This window comes from Anthonomus grandis, chromosome 3, assembly GCF_022605725.1.
Source record: "Anthonomus grandis grandis chromosome 3, icAntGran1.3, whole genome shotgun sequence".
NCBI classification, from domain to species: domain Eukaryota; kingdom Metazoa; phylum Arthropoda; class Insecta; order Coleoptera; family Curculionidae; genus Anthonomus; species Anthonomus grandis.
The window spans coordinates 29,300,688-29,312,758 of NC_065548.1; the positions used below are offsets into that span (position 1 = coordinate 29,300,688).

Consider the following 12,071-nt stretch of genomic DNA (forward strand, 5'->3'; position numbering starts at 1 on the left):
AATTAAATTTTTATTACCATCACTTAAAAAATATGCAATAACTTCTTTAGGGGGCCTTAGATTACCGAAGCTATCAAAATAACTTATTTTTTTATTTTTTTTAACGTATGCCGTCCAATGTGTACCTGGACCAGAATTACTATCCAAGTTTATAATTCCATTTTCAATTTTTCTAATTACTTTTGGTAATTTATCTCGCATGAAGATGCCTCTAAAATGAGAAATGTTTAATTTTTTAATATACCTATTTATATCTAGGTTTGTTAATGGCTTATTGTGAGGTAATATATTTAATAGTTTTTTGGTTTTAGATATAACCCATAACCATTTTTATATGGTTTTAAGTAAAGACCACTTCCTTTTTTCCCAATAGCTATCTCTTCCATGACACGATTATGTCTTTTATTTTCTTCTAATTTTTGTTGTGCTGCCTTTGTATCATTAATGGCTTTAGCAATGCTTGCTGCCCCTCCTCCTAAAGCGCCTAAGGCAGATAGCCCTGCAAATATTGGAATTAAAGGAAGGACACCACCTTTGATTTTTGGAATAGGAATTATTCTTTTTGAAGAAATTTTCCTTTTTTTAAGACGTTTTAAAGCACCATTGGTTGTAACGTTTAACTTTTTATAAGACTTTCCGATTATACCTTTTTTTCTTTTACTTGCAGACGCTTTTTTTCTATTTTTCTTTTTTGTTAAACCCATCCCCAATTTGGATTTTGCTTTCATTATACCTGCAATTCCTAGGGCGCTTAAACGTTCACCCACACCTGCATCACTTGACCTAAACCGATTGATTGCTTGGTCAGCCAATATCCTATCGGCCTTGTTACGACTTTTTACGCTAGAAAATTTACTGTATGCAATGTCGTGATTTTTACACGCTTCGTCAAGTTTATTTACGCCTTGATGACCGGCAGCTAAACGTTTTTCCAATCTTGTACCGGGCCCACAAAAATTATAACCAGGAATGTGTAATTCAAATGGTAATTTATTAATTACAGTATTTAAGGAGCCACCTTTCGGTGTGAACTTTAGTGTCATAATAGATTTTTATATAATAGTTAATACCCTTTTATACTTCGAATATGTGGTTGGAAAAACAAAAGTTTTCGTTACCAGTGAAAAATTATGACCTAAATATCAGTAATGGGCAGATATTTAAGAAACATGGGGAGTTGTTTGGAGGTGAATCAAAACGGGGAATCATAGTGGGTCCATCTGGCTGTGGAAAAACTAATGTAATGATTACATTATTAACACACCCCAACGGATTACGATTTGAAAATGTTTATGTGTATTCTAAATCATTATATCAACCAAAATATGAATTTCTAAGAAAATTATTAAAACCACTTAGGGGAATAGGTTATTTTGAGTCGTGTTTTGAGCAGGATATTGTACCACCAGTTGACGTTAAACCTAATTCAGTAATAATATTTGATGATATTGTGTGCTGTAATCAAAGTATTATGCGAGATTATTTTTGTTTTGGTAGACATAAATATACGGACTGTTTTTACCTATGTCAAACGTACTCATCGATTCCTAAACAATTAATCAGAGATAATGCAAACCTACTAATTATATTTAAACAAGACGGAACCAATTTAAAACATATCTATGATGATCATGTAAATATGGACATGTCATTTCAACAGTTTAAAGATCTCTGTTCCACTTGCTGGCGATCCGATTTTGATTTTATTGTTATTGATAAAGATTGTGGTGTTGAGACTGGAAGGTATCGAAATAAATTTGACCAGTTTATTCATTTAAATAAATAAGATATATCACTAAGGAGTTAATTAGTTTAAAGCCTATAGTTTGGAAGCGAACATGAATGAAAAGTTAGTAAAAGAATTAATACAAGCCCGTCAAGCTGTAAAACGAAAACTAAAATCTTTAAAAACAGATGTGGCCAAGTCTCAGTTTCGACAAGAAAAAGAATTTAAACCAATTACAGAACCCTTAAAAGAATTAATTAAAGCTGTAAAAGCGGAGGAAAAAATTAAAACAGAACCCTTAACACCGCCAGCATTTTCTACTCCTCAAAAATTTAAAACCGATTTATCACCGCAAAAAAGACGTCAAACAAATATTTATAACAAATATCTACCTTCGGAATTACCATCATTTTTAACAAGAGAAGATACATTTGAAATAAACGATGAGAATGACGATGATGTATTTTTTAATCAACAATCATCTTTAAGGGAGCCTCGTCTAAGTTCTACGAGACGAGATAATTTAGATGAATCTACCATTACTGAACCAACAACAAAAGAAATTAGACAGAGTATTTTTGAGTTAACCAGAAGTCCGGCATACGAACAATATCTTGAAGCATTTCATCCGCTTGTAAGAGGTTTTGTTGATGCATCTTTAAAAAGTGAACGAGATTTAGATAATACGCATGGCCTATTTCATGATGCAGAAAATGAAAAGTGGAAAATTGGCGACAGTGAAGCTGACTTTGTGCAACAAAATTTTAAGATTCAGGATTTAATCTATGAGGGTACACCCGGTCTCTATGAACTTTTATTTTTTCAAGAACCTCGCGGTTATACCTCAAAAGATCTTAACAATTACATGGATATATTGCAAAGAAGCAATGCTTATAGAAGAAACTATGATCCAAAGGCACAGATTCAAGGCACTACCGACCCAAAATACTTAACAATAATAAAACCGTACTTGATAAAAAAGGGAATTTTAAGATCTACTTCCACATCTAGTGCCATTCCTTTTTCTAAGCCTAAACCACCGTCAGAAACACGCCCGAGAAGCACTAGAATAACCTCGAAAAAGGGGGGAGGAATGATGATGAATTTAACAAATAAAAAAACTGATTATGTCTATTATGATGATCCTAATGAGTTAGTAGAACGGTTAAAATTACTTATATCATCACAAATGGCAGGGCATACCGGACATAATAATGAAATAGTCTCCATTATTGAAGAGCTAAAGGAAGCAAAAGTTATTTTATAGACTGTTTAAACCACTATATGGTATTTTAAAAATGTCTTTGAACAAGTTCGGTTCTCATCTTCACTTAAATAGGAAAAACTATAGTAAAACTGATACAATTACTTTCATTCAATTAACGCCCCTAAAGTTGTTTTACAACATATCATTAACATTTATGGGAAACTGCTTTCCAAACGATGAGAAATTTACTTTGATATTTGATAAAAAAACATTTTTTAAATTTCCATTAAGTTCTGGTGTTATTATAGGGGCTGAATATCCAAAGAAAGAAATATTCTTATTAATTAATGGTAAAAAAGGAAAATTAGAGGGAAGAGAAATAAAAGAAGGAGATCTAATTGAGTTTGGTAAAGAGCCAAAATCCTCAATTGACTTTTTTTATGGAGAATTAATAATAAAATGTCCCGTTTTAGTAGAATAAAACAATAAATAAGTACAAATAAAGTTTATTTCAAAGATGACTTTAGACAAGTTTGGATCTCACATATTTCATAAATATTCCAGAATTGATGATGATAATCAAGTTAATTTAGTCAACATTGCAAATTTAAAATTATTTTACCATATAACATTGCCATTTCTTGGTCACCATGACCCAAGTGAAAAAAATTTTGTTTTAACCCAAGATAAACGAGTTTCCTATCGATTTCCAACTGACTCTGGTGTTATTATAGCCGGCGAATTTCCAAAACAACATGTAAATTTATTAATAAATGGTAAACAAGGTGGAGTGGAAGGAAGAGAACTAAAGGCAGGTGATTTAATTGCATTTCGACGGGATTCAAAATCTCAGATAGACCAATTTTATGGAGAATTAATAATAAAATGTCCTATTTTAATAGAACAATAAACATTAACCATGAGCAAGATAAAAGAAGATGTTGTTAATGAGCTGCATAGATTAAGTAGGAAAAAATATCCAAGAAGACGTGTTATAGTTAAAGGACTTAATGATTTATGGCAGGCAGATTTAGTGGAAATGATTCCATATCATAAGCTCAATAAAGGTTATCGATATATACTTGTAGTTATTAATGTTTTTTCAAAATACGTATGGACAAAACCCATAAAGTCAAAAACTGCTAAATATGTGGCTGATGCAATGGCAAATATTCTTAGCAATGTTAAAACACCACCAAACAACCTACATACCGACAGAGGATCGGAATTTTACGGTAAACATTTTCAGGAATTAATGAAAAAATTTAAAATAAATCATTATAGTACATTTTCAAATGTAAAAGCTAGTGTTGTGGAACGAGTAAATCGAACTTTAAAAACTTTAATGTGGAAAAAATTTAGTTTGAGAGGAAATTATAAGTGGATCGATATCTTGGATGATATTGTGCAAAAATATAATAATACAAGACATTCTAGCATTGGAAAAAAACCAAATGAAGTAAACGAAAAAAATGAACAAGACATTTTAAAGTTTCACTTTAACCATATAAAAATGGTTGATCCAAAAATTCCTAAATTTAAAATTGGTGATCATGTACGTATAAGTAAACAAAGAGAAGCATTCACAAAAGGATATACACCCAATTGGTCAAATGAAATCTTTCAAGTGAAAAAAATTAATCTAACAAATCCTACAACCTATTTACTACAAGATGAAAATAATGTGGAAATTCAAGGTGGTTTTTATGGGGCTGAGTTGCAAAAAGTAAAACATCCTGACGTTTATTTGGTTGAAAAAATTCTACGGCGTAAAGGGAACCAAGTTTACGTAAAATGGTTGGGAATGGATAAGACACATAATTCTTGGATTCTAAAAAAAGATGTTTTGTAAAATGTTAGTTAAGTTAAATATATTTTTTATTATTAAATTTTTAATTTTAAACCAAACCATGTACATAGTAGAAGATTATGTAATAAAATCTGTTAAAAGCAAAATTATTCTTTGGTTTTGAGTAGATCAACTATAACCACAAAAGATGTTGAATCAAATATTAAATTCATTAAAATATTTATTTGGAATAAAGTGTGTAGTGAAAAATAATAGTGATAGTGTGACAAACATTTATAATGAAGAAAAACATAATATATTATGTGAACAATTATTACAAATTATAGGTGGAAAGAAAAATGTGCGAGAATTGAATGCAAAGGAATTAGAAAATCTACCAATGGATTTCTTTTTAAAATATGTGGATCCCATGACTTTATTATTTATTTGGAACAAACTACCTGCTAACTATAGACAAGAGTTTGATTTACAAATAAAATTACCATGTTTTATTCACTATAATAGACCAGATTGGCGAACACACGTAGATGGACCTCCTTCACCACAAAATAAATGTTGTTTTTGTATTAAAGCTCTTGCTAAACAAAATTAACCAATATTCAACAATAAACCATGATTTGGTTAAGTCCTACATTTATAACACTAGTTGCAGTAGTACAAAATGTTTTCTACGTTCATAAACCTCCGGAAATAGTGTCTGCATTTGTTCAACTGAAAGGTGAAAATTTTTCAAGTGATAATTCATGGATACCCTTACTATACAAACGCATTCATAATGAATCAGTTCCAATATTTTTTACATGGATTCCAACTAACATCTCAATGACCTCTAGACATAGACTTCACTATAGGTTAAGATTTCGATTCATTAATGGAACAATACTTGAAAGTAGGGACTGGACAACTTTTAGTAAAGGATTAAATACAGAAAATTCTATAATTATTAATCTAAATTCTAATACTAGTGGTAATTACTTAGAGTTAAATACTTTAAGATCAAATTTCCATGTCTTTATGTATGTAACACAGACCATTTTTATAATTACTATACTAATTTTAGGTAATATAATATGTAAAATGTTGTATAATTTAGGAGAACAACAACAACAAAAACAATTACAAAATGTACACCGTTTAATTTAAGAGAATAATAAATATCATGTGTATTTATCAATAAATAAGTATGTACCTATTAGTAGTATTACTATTCTCATATAAATTAGTAATTAACATTTAAGCAAGGTCGTTTCGGTATTAAACGTATTCATCAAAAGTATGTACCTATTAGTAGTATTACTACTCACATATAAATTAGTAATTAACATTTAAGCAAGGTCGCGATACCGCTTTGTTGCTCGCACTCGACGGTAAAATATGATTGTAATAATATTATACTAAAACGGTACGGACGTTTTGGTAGGTGCGCGGTAGACCAAAATTGGTTTTTTTAACCTTGGCAATTAACAGAAATATGCGCAAATAGTAAAAAAAGTGGCTTTGCCACAAAGAGTTTTCATATTAAGTTAGGTGATATGTTGCCTCAGGCACCCTCACCGACCACACCCTATGCTAATTACTTCTTCGGCGTTGCGTCATAACTTCTTCGGCTACGGAACGCCATCCACATCTGAAGAAATTGATGAGACACGCTGATGACTTCTTTAGATAATTACTTCTTTGGCAATTAGTCATAACTTCTTCTTCTTCTTATTACTACTTCTTCAGCGTTACGTCATCACTTCTTCGGCTACACCTAAAGGGCACTTCTGTCGACGACATATTGTGTCTTCTTCAGATCTGCATGACCTCGACGGCACAGCTCAAGAACAAATACCATCCACTTCTTCAGATGCGGATGGCATGTGTCATCAACTTCTTCAGATGTGGATGGCATGTGTCACAGAAACGTGGTAAGATAACTACTAAGGAGGTACCTCACCTCGATAAGATGGGAATAAGATCCAGGGATTCTCCTTAAATATTTAAGAAAAAGGACCGATGATATCTAGAATTTAGGATATACATCAGTGTCAACTAATTTTTAATATCATACCCTCCATAAAGAATATTTTAATTAAAGGGTTAGTTTTATATATTACCACCCCCCTAACATTTTTGGGTACCCTCTGTACAAAAAAGTAGGTAGTAAACGTAAAATTTTCAGGGCATATTTTTGAGAAATATAGTTCTTGTGTCCATAAATAATTAATTTATAAATTTGATAAATTGTAATTTTTGTATCATATCCCCAAAATGTAGAAAAAGTAAAATACATACAGTGTTGTGCTAAAGCAGCTCAAAAACAAATTGTATCAGGATCCCTTTTAAGACAATAAATTATACACTTACTTTACAATTTGCTTTAATTCTACCCCTACCCTTCTAATTTGTTGATAGCAGTGAAATTATCATTGTTAGTATCGAGCATTTAATTCTCAAAATAGGACTTAATATATTATACTTAAATCTCTAAAATATTGTCTTACATAATTAACCCATTTAATATTTTTTTAATAGCATATTGGGCTGTAAAATCTCTTTCACATTCTCTAAAAGTCAATGAAAAAGTGCATTATTAACAATTTATTTTTTGAAGGGCCTTAATGCATTAACTTAACAGTTTAAAAGCAAATTTGATGAACTTAATGTCAAAAAACTAACGAATTCAATTAAAAAATGTAAAAAATAAACTTAAATTACATACATTATCACTCTTAGCCTCTTCAAAAATTAAATTAATACACTTGCACTATTTCATAATTTTTTAGAGTTTGTGATCGAGATTCACAGCCTTTACGCTGTTAAATGATTTTATGGGTTAAAAATTTTAAATTTCGCGCTATTCTAAAATTTTGAATAGCACGCCTTTCATTTCTATGACGGATCGGTATTAGAATAGACTATTTTACCAACTGTGACAAATGTCAATTATTTTAGTTCGGTTAGACCGCATCCGTGATGCTGCAATCGAGTTTAGGGTAAAGATGGTGCCTACTTGTTACTATGGGATTGAACCCTCTTATACTTTTAATTACTCTATGTATTTTAGGAAGCATCTGACGTCCGTAGGGGCTATATCTGTTGGGGCAAAATTTAAGAAATATTACGCGGCATTGATATATTTTTCTAATGCAGAAATTACATGTCCAAAACCCGCATAGATTCGTAATTACAATATCTTTATGCTTTGCATTGCATATTGAAAATTAAAGCATTGTTCTTATTAAACTAAAATATAAACTCTATATCAGGGAGGAGTTGAACGGCAGGAAGAACTTGGTTTTGTAGCATTTCGAGGTATTTTGCGGCGTTCAAAGTACCTCTCAACTTTTGACAATACTGAGTACCGAACTGAAAACTTGTGTGCTCGTTTTCCTGAGACTAGTAACGAACAACGAAATGATTGTATTTCCCATGCATTGAAAAATACGACTTATCTAAAAACAATGGGTATATTTTCAAAATTTACTGAGAATAAATCCCCGCATTGTACTGCCGAATTACCTCCATAAAACCATTAGTTCTTAGAACATTGAAAACAAACATGTTTGTAACCAAAACACCCCCCTTGCCCCTGTGGACATGTTGGACTCAAACAAAGCTGTTGTTTACTAACTCAAGCCTTTCAATGTTCTAAGCATTTAATGAATTGAACTTTTTCGGAAAAGGTATAAACAGCCATAATGATAAATATTAAAAAAAATTAAAATGAAGTTTTAAGACTTAACAGTGCACTATGCAATCACACACTGAAAATAGCAAATCAGACGATCGGAATCCGCCACGCCGCGCCGCTTAAGCTACGGTGTTGCCACATTTGCGCCATTTATAATGCCTATGTGTGTCTTCTATTCGGCAACGCGTATATATATAGTATGTTTAACGTATATTTTGTCTGACTTGCTACTTATAAGTTCTTAATATGTTTTTCGAGATATTGACTTAATTTCACCTTAAACCTTTAAGAAGTTATTTAGTGAAAATTCAATTATTTTTAGGGAAAAAATTGTAATTTATTCATTAGATAAAAGATTAAAGCCAGAAATAGCAAACATTCTTGGTCAAATGCGGTTACGATGAATGACCGAAGGTGCGGCCAGTATATATTCCCATTTAAACAAAAACGGCGCGAACAATGGAATATAGGACGAAGCGCGAGTTCATTTTGCTGGAAAATCCCGATTATCCGGTGCAATAAAAGTGTGTCCTGACTACCGTTTCCACCGTTCATTTCCATAGAAACTGTTCTATCAGATGACCACAAATTCAAGCAAAATCTCACCGCTTTCTAATATAATTTTAGGATTGCCACTGAAATTAATGGTTTCCAAAAAGAGATTATGTAAATTGCCTAACCGATCTTTATTTGAATTAATATTTTATACAAAATCTATACTTTAGGTAAAGTAGAGAAGTAGATAGAGTACAGAAAATTAAATTATCACTAATTTTCATTAATTTGTGAATGCCAATTTTTTTCGCTTGAGCCATACACCAACATAACCTTAGAATACTGATAGGCTAGAATTAGCATTGCCATGGAACCATGGGCTATTTTTTTGCATGCAACATGTCTGATGCAATGATGCCAAATACTTAGGTAGGAATGGCAAAAAAAAGAATACTACTCTTCCCCTTAATAAAAAGGGAAACAGCTATTAATAGATAAGTATTTTCAAAAAAATAGTTTTGAACTTAAAAATACAAAGATTCCTATGTTTCACACATACTTCACTCGAGTTTTTATTTAGATTTATTTCTATGATCCGCTATTCTACGTTTATAATGACGGTGCTTCCTTGATATGATGTTATGACAGTATCGGTATTTACTTTTGACTAGATTTGCTTTATTCGCCTTCTTTCTATCATCCGGTATAAATAGCAGAAGTTTTTACTATTGAAATAAATCACAAAAATATCATTCAACTAAGACTTCTTTGTTTTTTAGCAAAAATCTAAATAAATAACACAGAATTCATAAATGCCAAGTGTAACTACAAAGCCATTTTAAAAGATGACATTTCGCGCATTACTGAGGTTTTCCTTATGGTGCTGGCATTTTTAGCGCGGTTTTAGCAATAGATATTTTGCTAAAACCGCGCTAATTGCTAAATTGCTAATTTTTTTTGGTTTGAAGAAATTATATTTGCTCTTAGATTAGGTTATATCTATTTCTACTGTTAATTTTTAATCTAAAATCCAGCATAAATAAGTTAAGTAAATATTAATATACGTGTAAATAGAAATATCCTCCTTTGAAAATGTGTGCAAACTTGACAACAGAAAATAGTTTTATAACAAGAAACCCGTTGGCCCTGATTAATTTAAATAATGTTGAGCTCAAACGAAGTTATTTACTGATTCTAGTCCTTCAATGTTCTAAGAACATACCAACTGCACTGAATACAAAAAATAGCATTTTAGATATAAGTAACAAATGAAATTTTATCTACTACTGAAAAAATTATACTAAATATATAAACTAAATAATAAAATTATTAATGAGAGTGTGCAGCCAGGTTTAGAAACATAAAATGGATTTTTATTCCAGAAGAAACGTCGACATTTTGCCCTTTATTTATGCCTTCTTTAGGGCTACTTCTGTTTAAAAAAAATAATTTTAATCTAATGATAAAGTAAGATTATATTATGAAGCCGCTCATCAAACTTATGTCAACAAACTCAAAACAAAAACACCTTGATTATTCATGAGATAAAAATAACTTTAAGGTATACACAGTAGCGAATAAAATTACCTAAAATAATATCACTTAAAAGGGTAAGATATAATGATATATTTTGAGAAATGGTAATTTAATGTTTTTAAAAATTGTTTTTTTTTTTGAATGAGTAAAAAATTTATTTAGTTGGGCTTTCAAGGAAAGTCAGCAACATTTATAAAATACTGTAACGATAACACCAAGAAACCACTTGATTTTCCGTCATTCGGTTACGACACAAGTTTTCTGAAACAGCGTTCTGCCGAGTATATACGGAGCGGCATCGCCGAGAGTTGTCAGTTGTCAGGTTAGTGACGAAAAGTTAAAAATATTGGCGCAACATTAAAATACATTTAACAAACGCTAACATCGCGAGAGAAATGCTATATTGGTGAAAGTAAATAATGACGGACTAACATGATTCTAACTAAAGTGTGTAAAAATGCCAAGACAATTTTGGACGACAGACTGCAGGAAAATCGAAACAAAATTGCAATATTGGACGTCAACACCATAGATAAGCTGCACTGTAGATCTTCAGCATTGGATAACAAGAGCAAAGCTCATGATATTACGGAATCTGTAAGGTTGATGCATCTCAAACCGCCCCAATTTAGTGGTACGACATCACGGAATATTTATCATCGTAAGATTAAAGTAGCTGCGAAAGCAAACGTTTGGTCATCCAGGGAGAAGGCACCTGCTCTTACGTTGACTGGCAAATAATGTTTCCAGAAGAACAAGAAGTAGTCGACCACCTAGTAATACATTTGGAGATGGGTTATGGCCAGTTACAAATGTAACATGTCCACCGTACGCAGCTAAAAAATCAGGGTGTAAATACCGCACAGGTCTCAACGCCTGTGTGAATGGAACCCTCCGGACTGTGCTTCTGGATACAGGTGCGAGAAAAATAATTATCAGGCCTGACAAGGTATAATCTGCAGCTAAGATTCGGCAATCAAAATTGCGTCTACGAACAGCGACGGGAAATTGAGCAAATCTCCAAGGTAAAACAAAGGATAGGAGAACGGGCCGATGCCGTTCTGGAGGGCTGCGTTGATAGCAAGACCACGGAAAATTAAGTAGTCATATTCGAATCTATAAATGCATGACGAGGCTATTAGCGATAGCATTCCTGTGAGGATAATGAATCTCAATCATTATTCTGTGTTATTAAAGAAGGGCACGGAGTTAGAACATAATATTTTCGCAGACTACGGTCTCAACAATACTTCGACAAGTTGCCGTTCAAGTAGACATCAACCCGGAGGCCATAACGAAAGGATTAGAAGACCTGGTATCGTCATCGGGCGAGTTACACGCTACCAATCTGCCTATTCAGCTAACCAATTACCTATTGATTTACTTATTTGATTACTAAGCAAACCAACACTATAAATATATATATTGCCTTGCCATTAAAAACTAATTACATTACTATTAAGTTACTGTTTAAATTAAGTTAAATTTTAAGTTGTAATTTCCGCTCTCAAATAAATAATTTTTAAAAAAAGTTATTTTCGTGTTGACTACATATAACTGGCGCAGTCGGAAGTTTCGTGTTACGGTCGGACAAAAATCGCCAAAACCGGTCTGTTTTGAC

General features: G+C 31.9%; 2 protein-coding genes across 2 annotated transcripts in view; both read left to right on the forward strand.

Annotated features, from left to right (window-relative positions):
* The window catches only part of LOC126734646 (glutamate receptor-interacting protein 2), a 1,148,906-nt gene that overhangs the window by 147,709 nt on the left and 989,126 nt on the right, over positions 1-12,071 (forward strand). The gene's annotated exons all lie outside the window — the stretch shown is intronic.
* LOC126733971 (uncharacterized) lies at positions 270-6,200 on the forward strand. The gene is made up of 2 exons (XM_050437473.1): positions 270-5,985; positions 6,078-6,200. Exon 1 carries the CDS (start codon positions 1,839-1,841, stop codon positions 2,991-2,993), a length of 1,155 nt encoding a protein of 384 aa, XP_050293430.1. The 5' UTR covers positions 270-1,838; the 3' UTR covers positions 2,994-5,985; positions 6,078-6,200.

Coding starts and splice junctions, on each gene's coding strand:
- LOC126733971 (XM_050437473.1), top strand. CDS start 1,839: ATGAATGAAAAGTTAGTAAAAGAATTAATACAAGCCCGTCAAGCTGTA.